The sequence below is a fragment of the Helianthus annuus genome, chromosome 2 (genome assembly GCF_002127325.2).
Source record: "Helianthus annuus cultivar XRQ/B chromosome 2, HanXRQr2.0-SUNRISE, whole genome shotgun sequence".
Lineage (NCBI taxonomy): Eukaryota > Viridiplantae > Streptophyta > Magnoliopsida > Asterales > Asteraceae > Helianthus > Helianthus annuus.
Window position 1 is genome coordinate 171,051,561 of NC_035434.2, and position 20,342 is coordinate 171,071,902.

A 20,342-nucleotide genomic window follows, 5' to 3' on the forward strand; every position below is an offset into this window, starting at 1 on the left:
TGGGAGTGATAGATAGAGTAGTTTGGGTTTGGACCAACTTAGTATAAACTTAGTGAAAAGTTGAAAAAATGGCTTGAGTATGAGAAAATTGGAAAACAGTGACAACCTTCTTAAAAAGTGTCTCACTCGAGCATCGCCAGGGAGAGACCTGGCCCCTCTGCGTGGCGAGTGGGAGCCCGTCAATGGATCTGGTTAAGTAAGTAGCCCTCGCGCTATGCGAGAGAACGGTCTTACCCAGTGGCGGAGCTAGCCCATTAAATCAGGGGTATCATAATTTTTTTTACCGTGCAATCATACAATATTAAAAAAAAAGACAATAAATTAATAAAGTAAACAAATAACTAATAGATTTGGCATCTTTTTTTTCATAGATTGAAATCGTTCCATCACATCGTCGTCTTTTAATTTATGAAAAAAATCATTTTTGACCGCACAAACATAGCATTGTTCAAAATTACGGGCCCATTCGATTGCGTAAATCCGTCTTGATAATCTTCAATTTTCAAAAAAAAAAAACATCTTTCAACGGTTGCAGTTGTAACCGGTAAAACCAAAGCTAGTTTCACTACCCAATAAACCAAAGGACAAGAACTATGTGTTCAATTTCAACCATAAGATGCACAAGATCACTTATTCTATTATATGAGTTTTATTAGTTATTATAATTAGGGCTTAATTATCATAAAACTAATTATTTATGTTTTGTTACTGAACGTGTTTTGGGCTTAATGAATAATATCAAGTTTCTTAATTTTCTTTTAGGGTTATCCTCGTATATGTTTTTGGGTAGGCTATGTATAAAATCAAAAAAAAAAAAAAGTACACTGCGAATACGAATAAAGGGTTGAGCTCATTCTTAATTAGTTCCACCCCTAGGCTTACCCTTCCGCGTGGCGGGGGCCCACCCTGAATCAGAAAAAATGTTTTTGTTTTCTGGTCAAATAACTTGAATACAATTGTTTGAATGAAATCTAATTGTAGGTAACAACTAAGTTTGAGCATCGGATGAAGATCAAGCCACGTCAAAAACCAAACAATTCCCAAAAGTTTGTTAACTTCCGCTTTTTGTTTAAGTTTACATCAAATATTTCATATCTTCCTTTTCGACCTCTCACCATGCAGCCTCTCTCATCCTCCTATCCAGATTCTTTCTCCTGGAGAACCGTTTCTAAATGACCCAGGGTCTCCCGGAGCTCACCCTACAATAAGCATAAATAGAAGCCATGGAAGGACTAACCATAGAAAAATCATATGAAGCAAGAGGGAAAAGAGAGATTGAGTGACGCAGGATATATCTCAACACTCCTCCCAAAGTTGTCACATAAAGACAATATTGATCATCCATGATCCTCTGATCCAGAGAGGAATCAACATACCTTTGAGCAGCTGGCAAGGCATTGAACATGAACTCCCAAGCCAACTTGGGAGTGTTAATGATAGTCGACGGAGTAAGAGTCCGTTTAGGGGCAAAGGAAGTAGAGATAGCATCGTGAAACCCACGGGTTGTAATGTTTTTATGGCGCATGTTGCGTGGCAGGTTTCACGTAATTTATTTTTAATACAAATTTATCAGGACAACTAATTTACAAAGAGCAATCAAGTATAACCAAAGGAATTGACATAAAAAACAACAAAATAAACCATATAAAAGTAGATGCAATATCACACAACATAGTTTAGTTAGATGTTCAACTATTGAAAAACAATCTAAAACACCCATCAAAATTGATGCTTAACGGTAAAATTAATGTTGTGGAATACTTTCTAGGATTCCTTAGTGGATAATAAAATTGCCTAGATAAGTGGATAATAGAAAGTATTGGCTTTCTATGGCTAAAAAGTAGATCGAAGCATTGTAATTTGGTTTGGGGTGATTGGTGTAGTTCCCGTTGTATATGTTGTAATCTTGGATAGGTTCTGGTTGGTTTTTTGCCAGCCAGGCCGTTTGTTTATATAATTACCTTTCAAAAAAGAAAAAAAAAAGCAAATCGTCTTCACCCTCACCTAACACCATAAATGTTATGAATAAATGCTTCCTTTTATGTTTGAAAAAGAAAAACTAAAATGAAAGGTATGCATAACGACCTAAGATGCTATTTCCACCTAGACAATAATACATAATCTATTGATAATGCATAGAAATTTTGATCAAACCCCTCTTATCTCATAAAAATTGCTACTTTTTTCTTTAAGCCTGAAAACATTTATTTTTTCGACGTTTACTAGTTAAAATTACATATTTTTCCACCATCACTGTTACAAAATATAAATATAAATATAAATACTATTAATATTAATATTAACCTGGGTCTGCTAGACTCCTTTATATTATTTTTTATTACAAGGCATTTCATATAACAATTTTTTTTAATCTGCCATCTTTTTTGTTTCAGCTATCAAGTCAAACATTGTAATTTTTAGTGGACCAGGAGACCCCACCTTCCACTGTTCCTTTTGGATATTTAGAAAGAAAAATTGAAACTTTCAATCAACTATTTCCTAAGAATGTGGGTATGGTGGGCGTGGGTTGAGGGCATGGTATGACACGTGGAGTATGAGGCACCCAAGATTAAAATCCAATTTCAAAGGGGTGTGGCTGGGTGGCGTGGCGTGGCCAAGCCATGTCTAGTGCTCTTGGACAATGAGATTCCGCCATGTCATGTCATAGCCCCGCCCCACGCCCGGGCTGAAACCCACGCCAAAGGGGTCACGTCCAAAGCCAAGCCCGCCATCTTTTTTGTTTCAGCTATCAAGTCAAACATTGTAATTTTTAGTGCACCAGTAGACCCCACCTTCCACTGTTCCTTTTGGATATTTAGAAAGAAAAATTGAAACTTTCAATCAACTATTTCCTAAGAATGTGGGTATGGTGGGCGTGGGTTGGGGGCATGAAGATTAAAATCCAATTTCAAAGGGGTGTGGCTGGGTGGGCTGGCGTGGCCAAGCCATGGCTAGTGCTCTTGGACAATGAGATTCCGCCATGTCATATCATAGCCCCGCCCCACGTCCGGGCTGAAACCCACGCCAAAGGGGTCACGCCCAAAGCCAAGCCCCAACCCAAGCCCACGGGGTGGTGGTTTGGGCGTTTTCAGCCAACCCACGCCCCAACCCAAGCCTCATACCCCACAACCTAAGAGCTATACATAAAAACAAAATATAAGAAGAATTAAATGTCATTTACGTCCTTGTGGTTTGTTTATTTTTTGCCATTTCAGGCCAAATTTTAAAATTGCGTCATTTTCCTCCTAGACGTTCTTAGAAACTAAAGTACATTACTATATTTAGAAGTTTGCACATAACTCTTTATATTCTTATTATAAGTGTGTAGGAAATAAAAAAAATAAAATAAAATTAGTGTTTATGAGTAAGATAGTGATAAATATATAAAGTTGAATGTGAAAGATTTTTAAAAAATAAACAAATAAATAAAAATGTTGTTTAGTTAAATTATATAGATGGAGACGGAGATTCTAACATTAACATATTTGTTAGTTTAGGGTGCTACTATATTAAAACTACATAGCTCCTAAACTAAAAGAAAAATTAGTGACTAGGAATAAAAGAAATAGATACTTGATTGGCGTTCCAAGGCAGAAAATTAAAAAAGATGGACGAAAGCCGAACTATGGCTCAAATCTCGGGGACCAACCATGAAACTGTACTATTATAAAACCCCACTTATCAATCATCTTGTTTATGTTTACACTTACCAGTACATTCTCAACCACAGATTTTGAAGAAAGAAGATCACAAGCAAAAGAGAGGTATTTTCTTCATCAATGAGCTTTATCTATGAATGTAGATTCTGTTCTTCTGCTTGCAAGTTGATTCAATTCCATGCTACATGTCATATTATGTGTTTCTTTTTCTGTTTTTTATTTTTATTATGGTTCTTCGATGTTTAGTGTGAATGTAGTTTATTGCTGTTATAATTGCTTTTAGTTGCTTGTTCTTTGTATTTTTGTTATTTGTTTCGATTTTGTGTTTCCCAACAGTTGTTTTGATAGTGTGTCTAAATTTGTAATTTTTAAGTTTTGGGGAAAAAAGTGGAAATTATCTAAAGGATAAAAAGTAAAAAGCGACTGCTACTGTAAATAATTTCATTGTTCTCTTAAAATCATTCGACTTTGTTTAAACTAAAAAATGCATTCAACTTCAAGTGCTTGGATCATGTACAAGGCGGACGAAGCATACACGAGAAGGAGGAAATGACAAGGAAGGTGTCAAAAATACATGGATCTAATGAAGAAACTGTTTATTATTCTTAACACAATTGAATCCAGAACAACCGAAGATGAAATAGACACAATAATCTCTCACAACCTTATCTGCACTCTTTAAAACGGATCTAGGCTATGAACACTCGATCTCAACACAAGATCTATGAGAACTGACCAAACCCTAAGGCTATAGGGTATGGGGGTCATGGTTGGTACATGATTTGCCACCTAGGAACATGAATAGAAGGCTAAACCACCCCCTTGATTGATCCACCATGGTTTGCATGGATTAAACCATGGCAACCATGGTCCTCCTTTCCATTTTTCAACAAATCATTTCCTTTTTCCTCTTTAGACAAAGATAAATTAAAATAAATAAGGGGCTAGTGGTTTGGGTCATGATCACACCTTTAGGATAGTGGTTTTGGATGGTGGATTAGAGGTGAGTTATATGGCATTAACATGGAGGGTCATGGTGGTCATAAGGGTAATGACCACACCCTATAGTCTAAGAGAGAGAAGAAAAAGGAACAGAGAGATATTTTGTACACATGTGTGATTAATACATCTCATATGAAGACAAGACTTTCTAACAACTTCTCCGCGTATCCAGCCATCCAGCCCATTAGCAGCAGTTGTCAAGTCCAATCCCAACTCCAAAGTTGTTGTCATGTTTCAAGCCAAGCCCAACTCCAAAGTTGCATGTAACAAAACAAATAAGAACATAAAATAGTTTTTTTTTTTTTGAACGGTACATAAAATAGTTAGACAGTAATAAAAGGTATACAAGGTAATAAAGTAATAAAAATGTAATTATTTTTAACAGAAGGGTAATTTTGTTTGAACAATCCACTTTGACAATTGACCATATGATTATATTACAATGATTAGTGTATGGGTTATTTAACCTTACAATCTAAACGACATGACTATATGCCAATTCCAAAGCATCGTGACTTTCCTAAACGTGGCAGCCCTTCATATGGAAGTTATTAAGTTTGATTTCTAACACACTAGAACCCTTGACTTCTAAAGGCTACATAATAAACACTAAAACTACTTTAACCTATTTACATAAACCACCTATTAACTTTGACCCATAGTTCTTGTCATGTCGTGTGTACAACCATAGTTCTTGTCATGTCGTGTGTACAACCAAAACGCCTTACACAACCATAGTTCTTGTCATGTCGTGTGTACAACCAAAACGCCTTACACAACCATAGTTCTTGTCATGTCGTGTGTACAACCGTTTGTCTTGGTTGTCCATTGGATCTTCATCCATTAGATTGGTTCTTTTTCAAAGGATTTCAATCTTCCAATTGTCTCATCTAGAGTTGTTGTGTCTAGATGAGCGAATTGTTCAATGGTTTCAACAATTTGAACGAACCTTATAGGTGCACAACTTAGAAGTTTTTGTACTAAAGTTGGTTGATCCAAGACGTCTTGCCCTAGTGACAATGCTATTTAGCTTTGTGGTGAATTAATCAATAGTGTCTCCCGCCTTCATTTCAGTATCTCGAACTCAGTTCTAGGTGTTTGAAGACGTGCCTTCTCTACTTGATCTACACTGATATGCCTTGTCTTTAATGCATTCCGAATCTCCTTTGCACTTTTACAACATTCACCTCAAAATCAGCAGCCTATGCTTCTTCATCTTTCACAACAAATATCATGAACCACCTAATAATCGTAACCAAATCCACCTTAAAAACCTCCGTCGTCCACCGCCACATCCTGACACTTTGTACGTCTCGGTCCAGTTTTTCCAGAGAGTCTTCTTATTTTGCCCTTGATAAAAACCTTTAACCGAGTAAATGAAAATATGAATTTTTGAAATCGAATTGTTGATAGTTGATCGGATTGTATTGGGATGTGAGGCCTAGTTTTTATATGTGAATTTGATGGCTGTGTTTGCTGAAAAAGATGTGAACGATCAAAAAGCTTTGATCTTGATTAAATCAAGATTGAAAAAACAGGGTGTGTTTGTAGAGAGAGAAAGTTAACTGGGTTAAGACTATTATGCCCTCACATGAGCAAAAAAAAGTTAACTGGGTTAAGCTATAAGGACACCATTTGTTATCATGTGCAAACGTAAAAAAGAGCCGGTGTAATTTTAGAAGTTCAAAGAGAAACATGAAGGACGAAAAATGCAATTTGCTTTTTAAAATAACACATTGATATTAGAAAAAGGAACCAACTTTTTTTATGTATAATCTTTCTGTTGCTTCCTCCTCCTGAATATGACATCGTTTCTTATCCAATAAGCTTCACGTATGTTCTTTGGTTTTCTTCTAAAACCCAAAACTCTAAACTACTAAAATGAAAAGTCTAAGGGCAAAAGTGAAATTTTTTATCTAAATTAAAGTTAGAGTAAACTGCAATTTTACCCCCTGAGGTTAGGGGTCATTGGCATGTCTACCCCCTAAGGAAATAATTGCAATTTTACCCCCCACTGTTCACTGTTATGTCGCAACCTTACCCCCCGGCCTCAAATTTGTTAACAGATCTGTTAACTTTAATGTGAAATGACTATATTGCCCTTTAATATTACCCCCCCCCCCAACGTTCTTGTTATGTCGCACAATTACCCCCACCATCATCAGCCGCCACCACCCACCCCCCACCACCATCAGCCGCCACCACCATCAGCCTCGACCACCCACCATCGAGCTCCATCTAACATTCAGCAATAAGCTTCATAATCACCATCTAAGAGACAAAAATCAGTAAAATTCATCATAAGTACCCCAAATCTGACCATGGGCTGCAATTGCTGATTTAGGACATTTGTTTCTTGAAGTGCCATGACAGTGACTGCAAGCATTAGATAAACCAATTGCAGTGTTAGACTTACAGATTTGATGAATTTTACAGTGTTGACTTAGGACATTTGTTTCTTGAAGTGCCACACGAACACACTCAATTGAACTCACTCAATTCAAAAAATCTCAACCATTTCTAACATAGCCTCTCATCATTGAAGTCCATGAAATAACATTCTTTTCAGGGGCTTGCTGAAACGCGATAACTGCTTTGTGGGTATCTCTGATTTTCATTTGAGCATCGATTATCGCATTCCAAGAAACTTGGGTTAGAGTCTTCATCGACTCAAACATCTTCACCACATCAGCAGGACTACCGATTTGTGCATAGAAGCTTAGAATCGAGATTTGGTGTTGCTAACTCCTGTCATTTCGTGAAACAATAACAGAGCATCTTGGTAAAGATCTAGATGGGTATAACAAGTGAGCACTGTGTTCCAAACAACTGTGTCTCTGTGGGGCATTTCATCGAACAGTTTTCGGGCATTTGTAACTCTCCCTGATTTTGCAAGATCGATCAAGACCCATTAACCTACAACTCTCCCTGATTTTGCAAATATGATCCCATGTAATAAATATGCTACAAGATCGATCAAGACCCATTAACCTACAACTCAACTTCGGCGATTTGGCTGCTGTCGTCTTTGAATATATGAACAATTAGGTTTGTTCTCCTTCGGTACCATCAGACCTGTTAAAAGTGCTATTAAATCTGGAAATAGAATAAAAATATTGTTCTTGATGACACACACTGAATTGTATGTCTTTGAATATAAGCATTTGTTGCTACTCCTATATATACTACAAAACTAGTAGAAAAAACACATGCAAAAATATAACTCCACGTTCATTTCCATCAACGTCCACATGCATCAAATTCGGTCAACATCCTTCCCCTTTGATCTCGGTCAAATCTGACCATTTCTTTATTCTTTCAACTTGTAGAGAAAGCCACAAAGTAATCCAAATAATGACCTTTTTACCTTTGATTTATTTGCTCTTTTTATTCGTAACCGGTGACCCGAATTGAACCCGCGACATGCGATTCGTGCGACCCGTATGAACGAACCGATTAACCCAACATACAATTCCAACAATTTCCAATTCCAATCTTCCAAATCAATCCGCAAACCAAACGCCCCCTTAGAGTTAAAGTCTTAGTATGATTGGTTTTTTTTTTCTTAAATCAGTGCTTAAAACTAGTATTGTATTAAATTCACATTAAGATGATGTGGTTTTGGTTTTTTCTTCCAACCCATAGTTCAGTGCTTAAAACTAGTATTGTATTGAATTCACATTAAGATCATGTACATAACTGTATGATTGCGTTCTTATTTATTTTATTTAGTATGACGATATTCTAATTAAATAAACTTTGCAAGTAAGATTTCATTTTTGATTATTGAAGACCCTAAATCACTTGATAATTGACTTTCTTATTTGTGTGTTCTTGCAATATTTAACTTTTGAAGTTGAAACTAGACTTAACTTGTTTTTGTTGATATGTTTGCGTGATTTGTTGGTCTCGATCAGGAAAATGGAGCAGATTTTATATGACCAAGTCGTTGCTCCTGTTGTGAAATTTATGGCAAGTCATATCACGAAACACCTAGGATATGTGTTTTGCTCTACAAAACATGTTACGGGCATGAAAGATAAATTGAAAGATTTGGTGGATACAAGCACTGAAGTTATAGAGCACAAGAACAGAAACGAAACAAATGATAAAGAGATACCTGCTCGTGTAGAGGCTTGGTAGGGAGACGTTGAGAAGGTCAAGGATGAAGTCCAAAGCATCCCAAATGATGACATTGGATGTTTGCACTTGAAGAATAGGTATCGAGTGGGAAGAAACGCTTCTAAGGCTACTATGAGGATCCAAGAACTTATTTCAAAATATTCTGACATTACTTGGACCGATGCCCCATTGCCTACTGGAAGAGACACATCCTCCACCATTTCTACACCGTTATCATCGTCACCGGGTGGAGATGACTTCAAGTCCAGAGACGTGCCGTTCAACGATGCATTGAAGCTCCTTCAACAAGACGACAACAAGAGTCAAGTGATAGCCTTGTGTGGAATGGGAGGTGTAGGAAAAACCACCATGATGGAACAACTTAAAAAAGTTGCAGAAGACAAGAAGATGTTTGATTTCTTTGTGAAAGTTACTCTTGGGAGTGTTGGTGAAATCAGAGATCAAACAATGCACAACAGAAGCGATATTTGGGACAATTTTCTGGGTTTTACTTCTCAAATTGAAAATACGAGTACAAGGGAATAATTGAAAAGGTGCTCAACAAATAAAGCTATTCCTACTGCTTAAATACTGGAAACAAATAAAAAAAAAACTGCAATTAACAATTAAAGCACGTAACCCCACGTTGTAGCCTTCGTGTGATACCCATGACATCCACTTTGTTGAGTCCACATTAAACACACGTGAGTATCTTACTCGGTCAAGAGTTGACCAAGCAAACATTAACCAATACTCTCCCCTTTAATGTTGGCTTGTTCCCCAACATCATTTATTCCCAGCAATGCCCTCATTTCAGCAAACTTAATCCGAGGTAGTGCCTTGGTCAAAACATCAGCCCTTTGCATTTCACCACTAACATGCTCTACCCGAATCTGACTTCTTTCCACACACTCTCTTATGAAGTGGAACTTTATATCTATGTGTTTGCTTCGCCCGTGGAAGACGGGGTTCTTCATCAAAGCAATAGCGGATTCATTATCAACAAGTAACTTCACAGTTTGAGGTTCCATACCTGTTAATTCACTGAGCAGACTTCTCAGCCATAAAGCTTGACACGCTGCAGCCGATGCTGCCATAAATTCTGCCTCGCAGGAGGAGAGAGCCACAGTACGCTGTTTTTGAGAAGACCACGTAACCGGGTTGTTTGCGTGGTAGAAAACAGTTCCAGTTGTGCTTCTGCGATCATCCAAATCCATCCCATGACTACTATCACTAAATCCAATCAAGTTGCCATCTCCTCCCCTTTCATATTTCAGCCCATATCCGACTGTACCCTTTATGTATCTAAGGATTTGTTTAACGGCTAAAAAATGACATACCTTTGGCGCCTGCATATACTTGCTCACAACGCCCACAGAGTAACTGAGATCTGGTCTCGTGTGAAGTAAGTACCGAAGGCTTCCTATAAGTCGCCGATATATAGTTGGGTTAACAGCTTCTCCTTTCTCATCTTTGGTCAAGTGTAACTTCGGTTCCATGGGCCATTTTGATGGGTTGCATTCCAACATTCCAGCCGACTTTAAGATCTTTTTCGCATATCTAGTTTGCTTCAGAACAATTACTTTTTCACTTTGTTCAACTTCAATTCCAAGATAATAACTTAGCTTCCCCAAGTCACTCATATCAAACACCTTTTTCATCTTTTCTTTGAACTCCTTTATCTTCGTCTCGTCTGCCCCTGTTACAATAAGATCATCAACGTAGACACCTACGATAAGATCAGATTTTGACTTCTGGAGTTTGTACACAACCTGTTCTTGAGAGCATCTCTTGAACCCCATGTCTTTTAGTGTTTTGTCGAGTTTAGCATTCCATGCCCTTGGCGCTTGTCGCAACCCATACAACGCTTTTCTGAGTTTATAGACACAATTCTCTTTCTTCTCAATCACGAAACCATCCGGCTGGGATACATATACTTCCTCTTCGAGATCACCGTTAAGGAATGCTGACTTGACATCAAGATGATGAACAACCCATCCCTCTTTTGCTGCCAATGCTAATAGTAAACGAATAGTTTCTAACCTGGCAACGGGCGCGAAAGCCTCATCAAAGTCGACACCTTTTCTCTGTACGTACCCTTTGGCGACCAAACGAGCTTTGTGTTTGGTGACATTACCCTCTGCATCCTTTTTCAGTTTAAAAACCCACTTCAAACCTATCACCTTCTTACCCTTTGGCAATTCAACTAGAGACCAGGTCTTGTTTCTTTCAATGGAGTTCAACTCTTCTTTCATGGCCCCCAACCAATCTTTATCAATCACTGCCTCTTTGTAGGTTAATGGTTCATCATTAATCAACAATAATTCAGATTCTCTATCATACAACTCACGTACCTCATTCTCGTTCATAGGTGTCGTGTTCTGATAGACATCTTGAATTTTTCTCTGCCCTTGTGGAGGTGTGTCATCGAACGGAGCATGTTTACCAGTTGAATCGTTGCTTGAAAAATGTTGTGAGCTGATAGAATAATCACTTGAACCATCATCTTGCTGATTGCCAGGTGAAATTGTGGCAGGGGATGACCCACCATATTGCAATGGCGAGCTAGGGCTTGAAAATTCTTCTGAGACATTCTGGGTTTGACTTTCATTGCTCCCAATTTTGACCTGCACATTAAAACTCCCAGATGCATATGTGGGCTCACCCACATGGATCGAATTCCAGGCCCATATCTTTTTCTCTTCAAACTCTACATCACGGCCCACCACAATTTTGTTTTCTTTAGGATTGTAAAGACGATACGCTTTACTTCCCTTTTCAACACCAAGGTACACCATAGTTTCACTTCTGTCACTAAGTTTCGTGATTTCATTGAACTTCTTCACATATGCCACACAACCAAACACTCTCAAGTGTTGGAGTGTCGGTTTTCTTCCTTTCCACCGCTCGTATGGCGTCATGTTGTTCAATGCTTTCGTACTCACCCGATTCAGGACATAAACGGCATGACGAACTGCCTCCCCCCAAAACGTATCTGGCACTTTCATCGTCTTCAATAGCGACCTGGTTGCTTCAAGAACTGTTCGGTTTCGACGCTCTACAACACCGTTTTGCTGCGGTGTGTAGGGTGCCGTTAACTGCCGATTGATACCATGTTCTTCACAAAATAGGTTGAATGCTCGTGATGTGAACTCACCGCCTCGGTCAGTTCGAAGAGTCTTGATTTTGTAGGAGCTTTGTTTCTCGACAAGTGTTTTAAACTTCTTGAACTCCATGAATGCTTGGTCCTTTGTTTTAATCATGTACACCCACATGAATCTACAAAAATCATCAACAATCAAGAGAAAATATCGATTACCCCCTGCTGTTTGAGGCGTGATTGGACCACAGAGGTCCGCATAAACTAGTTCCAGTGGTTCCTTTGCTCTCCACTGTGCTTCATTCGGAAACGATTGCCGGGTTTGTTTCGAAACCAAACATCCTTCACAAAGCTGTGTTGGGTGTTTTATACTCGGAATTCCCCGTACCATACCTTTCCTCGCCATTTCTTCCATTTTGCGAAAGTTAATGTGCCCCAATCTTGAATGCCATAGCCAAGCTTCATTATCTAATTTTGTTGCAAGACAAACAGGTTGTGATGTTTTGAGAGCAATTTTATACATCCTGTTCTTTGATCTTTGTACCTTCATCATGAGTCTCCCATTTACATCATGCATTTTTAAATAATCACTCCGCATATTCACCTCGTACCCAACTTCCGTCATCTGCCCCAAGCTCAAAATGTTGCTATTCAAAGCCGGAATGAAATAGACGTCTGGCAATACTAACTGCTCTCCATTTTTGCACTTAAACAAAATTGTTCCTTTTCCTTTTATTTGTACTTTCGACCCGTCTCCAAATCTGACTTGACCCGTCACATTACCATCAAGTTCGGCGAAAAATGTCTTCTCCCCCGTCATATGATTACTGGCACCATTATCAAGGTACCAGATTTCATTGTCATTATCGTCTCTGGCTGGAAATACTTTGTCTTCATTCAAAAAAACCACATCTTTAACTTGCTCTCCATGCACACTCAATAGCAAAGCATGCTCCTCTTCTTGTGTTTGAATAAAATTGGCTTCATCCTTCTGCTCTTTCAATTCATTACATTCGGAGGCATAATGACCATATTGATCACACTTGAAACACTTAATGTGTTTCCTATCTTTTGGCTTTCGGTTGTTTGTGTCATGAGTGTTTGTGTAACCACCCCGGTTACCTCTACCTCGAGTACTTCCTCGCCCCCTTGAACTCGATCTACCGCCCCGGTCATTTGAGAACGAACCTCTACCCCGGCTACCCGAGAATGGAGTCTTGCTTGTTCTCTTTGTGTTCAAGTGGTTGTCTACTTTTGTAAGTAACAAACCATTGTCGCCACTCGAGTTACCTTGACGGAGCTTTAGACGGTCTTCATACGCTTTCAATCGGCCAACCGCCTCTTCAAACGACATCGTCTCCACATCCGAATATTGCTCCATAGAGGCAACAAGTTGAAGATACATATCCGGGACCCCATCCAGCAATTTTCTCACCAATTTTTCATCTTCAAGTGTAGAACCGACACTGTTATACTTCGAAGCCAACCCACTCAATCTTCCAGCGAACTCGTCAATCGACTCACCATCTTTCATCTTCATCTTTTCGAACTCACTTGTAAGAGTATGTAACCGTGCCTTTTGCACACGAGCAGCACCAACATATCTCGTCTTCAACGATTCCCAGATCTCCTTAGCCGTCTTTTTCTTTGCCACCTGCAACAAGACGTCCTCCGGAATCGCTTGAAAGATAAATGCTCTTGCAGTTTTGTTCTTCTTCTCGTCGACCGCAATTCCGTCTACCGGTTCGACAGATTCCCATAAACCTTGAGCATCCATCACAGCCTCCATCTTGATGGCCCAAGTAGTGTAATTTGTTGGTGTGAGTGTCGGAATTTGAAGAGAAACTGAATTAGTTTCCTTCGGTGTTGAAGAAGTAGTCGCCACAACTGACATCGTATTGTAACGGGGGTATTTGGGCATGTACGTTGAACCTTGAAGCTCTGATACCAAGTGTTGGTGAAATCAGAGATCAAACAATGCACAACAGAAGCGATATTTGGGACAATTTTCTGGGTTTTACTTCTCAAATTGAAAATACGAGTACAAGGGAATAATTGAAAAGGTGCTCAACAAATAAAGCTATTCCTACTGCTTAAATACTGGAAACAAATAAAAAAAAACTGCAATTAACAATTAAAGCACGTAACCCCACGTTGTAGCCTTCGTGTGATACCCATGACATCCACTTTGTTGAGTCCACATTAAACACACGTGAGTATCTTACTCGGTCAAGAGTTGACCAAGCAAACATTATCCTAACATGCTTTCAATTCAGAATGATATAGCCGTATGCATTGGAGGCGAAGGTTTACGTGAAGAAACTGTAACAGCAAGGGCAGATAGTCTCCGTAGAAAATTTGAAAAAAAGTTAGAAGAGGATAAAAAAAAGATTCTAGTTATATTAGATGATGTGTGGGAGAAGGTTGAAATAAAAGATATTGGACTAACAAGTCCTTTGCCAAAAGGCGTCAAGTTGTTGTTGACATCAAGATACTCAAATATTTGCACACAAATTGCGGATGCTTCCCTTCTTCAAGTAGTCCAAGTCAATGTGTTGTCAGATGAGGAAGCACAGAAGTTCTTTTCTGAATATACTGGAGTTTCTAAAGAACATGATCATAATCTGTTTCAAATAGGATGCGATATTGTCAAAAAATGTGGTAATTTGCCACTTGCCATCAAGATCATTGGCAGAACCCTTAAATCTCAAGAAAAATATGTGTGGAGGGATACACTTGTCCGTCTAAAGAATCATGATCTTGATGATAACGTGCAAGAAATTATCAGAATAAGCTTCGAGTATGTAAAAAAAGATGAGGAGAAAGAGATTTTTCTGCATTGTGGCTTATTTCCCGAGGACTCTGATATTAAAATAGAGGATCTGGTTAGACATGCATGGGGCCTAAAGTTGTTTAAAAATGTTTCCACTTTGGGAGAGGCTCGAGACAGGACATACACATGTGTGCGCAATCTCGTAAACGCTAATTTGTTGATGGACAGTGAAGAGCTTGGATGTGTTAAAATGCACGATCTTGTGCTTGCTTTTGTCTTAGAAAGAGTTTCCAAAGGTGATTTTGCCTGGATTGTAAACCATGGCAATGTGTCCTCGTGGGGTAGAGACGAAATGAATGAATCTTGCAAAAGAATTTCATTAACATGCATGGGTATGTCGGAGTTTCCTAAAGACTTCAAGTACCCAGACCTCTCTTTTATACAACTTATGGACGGGGATCAGTCGCTCAAGTTTCCGGAAGATTTTTATGCAAGTATGGAAAATCTCAAAGTCATTGCATTTTATAGGATGCGATATCCACCGCTTCCGACATCTCTTCAATTTTCGACCAAGCTTAAATCACTTTGTCTCCGTAAATGCAAATTGATGTCTGATTGGTCTTTCATTGGAGATCTTGTGAATTTGGAGGTGCTCAGTCTTGCCTACTGTGGCATCCAGAAGTTACCATCTACGATAGGGAATCTAAGAAAGCTGAAGTTACTAGATCTGACAGAATGTGTCGACCTTCATATTGATGATGGCGTCTTTATAAATTTAGTCAAACTTGAAGAGCTTTATATGAGATGTTCTTATAATAATAGAATCTGCTTCACGGATGCTAATTTGGAAGAGTTAAAGAAGCTTTTATGCCAACTTTGTGCATTAGAGGTCGAATTCTATGATATGAACCACCTAAAAGATGTATCCTTTGAGAAACTTGATAAGTTCAAGATATCTATAGGTGATGTGTACTTTGGAAAAATAACTTCATTCAAAACTACGTTACAACTACACCTTCGGGACGAGCACAGAAGCGACCTTGTGGAGTATAAAATTGATGAGTTGGTCAAGAAATCAGAGAGTCTATTTTTAAGTATGGAGCATATGAGTCATCTTGAAGATTTTGTTCCAGTCAATCCTTCTGATCAAAGCTTTTTTTGTATCTAAGAGACTTTCGTGTTCATCGTTGTCATAAGTTGAAATACCTCTTCCCAACACATGTGACACGTGGTTTGAGGAAACTTGAGCGCCTCACAATTTTGTCATGTTCTGTTTTGGAAGCAGTGGTGCATGATTACAATGGCGAGATAAATGGTAAAGGCGAGAAGATCATTTTTGAGGAGCTAAAGTATTTATCTTTAGGTGGCTTACCAGAGCTTGTACGTTTGTTCCCGGTTGACAGTGTGGTTGAGCTACCGCAACTGGTTGAACTGAAAGTTAGTAGACTTCGCAGCATCACTAGCATTTATCCTGACAATAAAAATACTTCTGCATTGCAACAAGCACTCTTTAACAGTCAGGTAGCTGATTACACATAATTGATTTGTATATGTCAATTGGTTTAGTTATTTCTTTTGCCAATATTATAATTAATGTAATGTATATTGTTTGGACGGACCTATTTTTGCAGGTTAGAACTTCCATGTTAAGAGACATTAAGGTGGAAGAGTGTGATAGGCTTGAGAATCTATTTCCAACCAATCCAATGCGATTATTGAAACATCTAGAACAAATAACAATTTCAAGGTGTTCTTCCCTTCGAGAGATATTCAACATAGACTTGGAATGTTTTGGTGAAGTTGAACAAGTTATCAACATCCCCTTGCGTTACATTTATGTGCATCTTTTTAACAAAGAGTGTCACGTGTGGAGTATAAAAGGCGGTCAAAGAAACTCAAGTTTTCATGACTTTGATAGAGTGAGCGAGAAGAGTGAACTGATTAATGGTATACCAAATGATTATGGAGAATATGAATATTATACGACATATGTTCACATTTCGCACCAACCGAGTCCAAATTCGATTCGGTTAAGAAGAGGAAGAGGTACGTACGACATTAAAACATTTCATGTCTTAGGTTGTTTAAAGCTAGATAAGTATTTTTATCCCGAAACTTATGTTTCTAATACTATTTTAATTCAGTTAAATACTTGGTTGGTCCCTGTGGTTTGCGAAAATTGTGGACTTGATACTAATGGTTTACTAATTACACAATTGGTCTCAATGGTTGTAACTTTTAAACTTGGGTGGTCCTTAACACTAACCTTTGTTAAATTTTCCTTGTGAAATGACCAAAATACCCTAACTTATTAATAGCCAAAATCCCTCCTGCCCCTCACCCTTCTCTCTCAAAAACCCTACCACCTCTCTTGCTCCTCCTGTCACCATCCACCTCCCACCACCTGCTCACAAACTATTCTAAAAATCAAATGGGATGATCAACTAAAGCATTATAAACCGAATGTAATTGAACAACTGAAGTGTGAGATATCGATGCGTTGCGCCGGTGGTGGTGATGGAGTTGTCGGGTCTCGGACAGGAGGTGTTGGTCTCTGACCAGTGGTGGTGATGGAGCCACTGGGCAGTGGTGCGCCGCTGGTGGTGATGGAGTCGGCGGACCGGCGTCTGCAGGTTCTCCTATTGATGGAAGGTGGTCGATTTCTTATTCGAGTGAACAGACATATTGGGTTGGAGAATCGAGAGTGGTTGTGGTCGTTCGATTGTACAGTCCTTTGGTAACTACTCTTCTTCGATTGATCAAGCAAATCAGCTTGCACCTTTTCACAATTAGCTTTTTCTTACTTGTCCAGCTTGTTTCTTCAAAATTCCTAGTTATTCGTTAATGGAGTTTTGGGGATTTTGGACTTAAATGGCTATATTATGGCATATAAGATCAAGAAAACAGTGGAAAGAAAGGTGATGGTGGTGGGTTTTGTGAAGGGTGAGGATGAACGGTAAGGTGGCCCATCTATTTTATTTAATTTTATTCTTATTATTTTTTCTTTTAACTTTAGGGGTAAAATGGACATTTCATATATATTTAACTGACAAATCTAACATAGATTAGTGATGAGGATCACACGAGTGCATAAATTACAACCATTAATGGGACCAAGTGTGTAATTAGTAAACCATTAGGACCAAATCTGCAATTTTCGCAAACCACAGGGACCAACCATGCATTTAACTCATTTTAATTTTGAGAAAATAAAATCCAACGATTTTCTAATAGCATTTAAAACTTTTTTGCAACAATTACTTAAAGCCTATATACATTTTTGAATTACAAATATATGTGATATATATATATATGTGTGTGTGTGTGTGAGAGAGAGAGAGAGAGTGAAAGATCACATCAGAACTAATGTTTGCCTAAGAATGACTTTTAGGACTCTCTAACCGGTTCAAACGAACTCCGATTCAACTTATTTAGCGGCGTTGGAACTGACTAGTTGAACCTTACGATCTTAGATTTTATAGTTTAGCTTTAATCAGTTCCAACACTATTGTAATGAGTTATCAAAATTCGTTTGAGCCAATTTTGGAGTGTATGAAATTGTTCTTTGCGTACTTACGCAAAAAAAAAAAAAAAAAAAATAGTTCTTAGCGTATGTGACCAAATCCGTTTGTCTGTTTTTTGTTTTTTTTTTTTTTTGTTTTTTGCCCGTCTACCTTCTGTTTAGATGTAACTTGACAATTATTGGTGAAAAAAAAGAGTAAATTACTAGTTTTGTCTTTTATGTTTGTACCAAATTGCAGGCATTGTCCTTTAGCGCAAAAGGTGACAAGTTTTGTACTTAATGCTCCAAAACCTTGCACGTTATGTCCTTTAGGTCAAACCTAGTTAGATTTTTGGTTAAACATAGTCATGTTCATTGCACATGAGGGCATTCTTATCATTTCACATTCTTAGGGGCTATTTTGTAAAGAACTCTTATTGAGGGACTATTTTTAACAAAACTCAAAAATAAAAAATATATAAACTCTCTTTTCTCTCTCTGATCTGAAACTTCTCTCTCTCTAACAAGAGATGGAGGTGGTTGATGATGTTGGCCACCACTCTGTCTACCAACCGATGATACTGTAAGAACTCAGACAATGGATGTGGTGGAGGTGGTGGTTGTTGTTGTGGCGACTCACGACGGTACAGGGAGATGGACGTGGTGGCGGTGGTTGTTGTGGTGCGATTGCAGGTGGTAGTGGGTTAGAGGTAGTTGTGATGGCGGGTTAGGTGCGGTAGGTGAAGGGGTGGCTGTGGTGGTGGGTTAGGTGCGACGGTGGGTGAAGGGGGTGATTTGTGGTGGCGGGTTAGGTGTGGCGGTGGAGGAGATGTTATAGGCGATTACAGGTGGTGGTGGCCGGAGACTCGATGCTTGAATTGTTTTTTAGGGGTTTTTGATATTTTTGGGTTTGGGGATTTTTGATTTGGTATATAGGTTTGTTGAGAATGGTTTAGGGGGATGGATGCGATGCAAGTAGCAGTGAATGTTTTGCAGGCGATGGTGGTGGCGTCGTGGTTTGTTAAGGCGGAGGTGGCGCCGAAAATGTATAGGGTGGTGATTAAGGAGTGTATTGGGATGGGGACAAGGGTGTGAGAGAGGGAACGATGAGGTTTAAGGCATGGTTGGTGGCGGTGGAGGTGGAGGGGGAGGGGGAGGGTGGTGGTGGTGATCGCAATGGAGGGTGATGGTGGTGGTGATGGAGGTAATATATATATAGTTCAAATAATAATAATATTTTAAATTGTTTTGTTTTATTTTATAAATACTATTAAATAAATGTGGTAAAAAGACTAAAATGCCCTTGAGTGACTAGATTTAACAAAAAAATCTAACTGGGTTTAGCCTAAAGGACATAATGTGCAAGATTTTGTAACATTAAGTACAAAACTTGCCAACTTTTGCGCTAAAGAACATCGCCTGCAATTTGGTGTAAATATAAAGAACAAAACTTGTAACTTTAAAACTATAAAAAAATTAAAGGGCCCACATTGATACCAATGTGCCTGTCGAAATGTGTGTGGCTTTAAAACGGTTTCTCTCGTGTATATATACAGATTAAGTTTTTGAGGAGAATAGTTCGTATTCCGTCAATTTGGTGCTCACTTCCATCAATATGAAGAGCTGTGAAGGAATGAAAGAAGTGATATCTAAAGTGTATCATTGATGGTTGTGGTGTTCATTATGAATTTAGATAAGCATTCTAAGTGTTTCTTTTATATATCCAATATTTCTTTACTTATCTATACTCTCATTGTTTATATGATATCTTTTAGCTACTTTTTAGAGTTTCTGTTAGTATATGACTAGTTCACTTGATAGAGGCATATGCATATTAGAGAGAAGGTTCAAGATTAAAACAAAGACAAAAAAATAATCAATGTAAAGTAGTGTACGAGTAACTGTTGTTAAAAAATAGATAAATGATTATTGATTGAATGATTAGAGAAATATTTACATATTTTAAATATTTAAGATTCTTAATTTATAATAACATGTACTACAATGTTATCATTTGCAATTTTTAAGTGCTTAATGAAATAGACGTTTAACAATAAACAAATTAATAATTCATGAAAGCATCCAACCGCTCAACCCTTTATGTTCATAAATATTATATATGAACTGATAGATAGATGTGTCCACGGGAGATGCTTTTAGTTGATTGAATAGCCATCGGATATG

General features: G+C 38.3%; 2 protein-coding genes across 3 annotated transcripts; one reads left to right on the plus strand and one right to left on the minus strand.

Moving 5' to 3' along the window:
• Positions 1-3,677: 3,677 nt before the first annotated feature.
• Positions 3,678-19,948, plus strand: LOC110900634 (probable disease resistance protein At4g27220). 2 transcript variants are annotated; one of them, XM_035985754.1, is made up of 5 exons: positions 3,678-3,764; positions 8,579-9,525; positions 14,134-16,177; positions 16,288-16,702; positions 19,715-19,948. In XM_035985754.1, the coding sequence occupies exon 3, from the start codon at positions 14,145-14,147 to the stop codon at positions 15,822-15,824; it is 1,680 nt and encodes a 559-aa protein (XP_035841647.1). In that variant the 5' UTR covers positions 3,678-3,764; positions 8,579-9,525; positions 14,134-14,144; the 3' UTR covers positions 15,825-16,177; positions 16,288-16,702; positions 19,715-19,948. The 2 variants fall into 2 exon arrangements, with proteins under 2 accessions (XP_035841647.1, XP_035841648.1); XM_035985755.1 differs by having other exon boundaries at positions 3,700-3,764; positions 7,231-9,525.
• Positions 9,527-13,777, minus strand: LOC110900599 (retrovirus-related Pol polyprotein from transposon TNT 1-94). The gene has a single exon (XM_022147487.2). It carries the CDS (start codon positions 13,775-13,777, stop codon positions 9,527-9,529), a length of 4,251 nt encoding a protein of 1,416 aa, XP_022003179.2.
• Positions 19,949-20,342: the final 394 nt, after the last annotated feature.

Coding starts and splice junctions, on each gene's coding strand:
- LOC110900599 (XM_022147487.2), bottom strand. CDS start 13,777: ATGTCAGTTGTGGCGACTACTTCTTCAACACCGAAGGAAACTAATTCA.
- LOC110900634 (XM_035985754.1), top strand. CDS start 14,145: ATGCTTTCAATTCAGAATGATATAGCCGTATGCATTGGAGGCGAAGGT.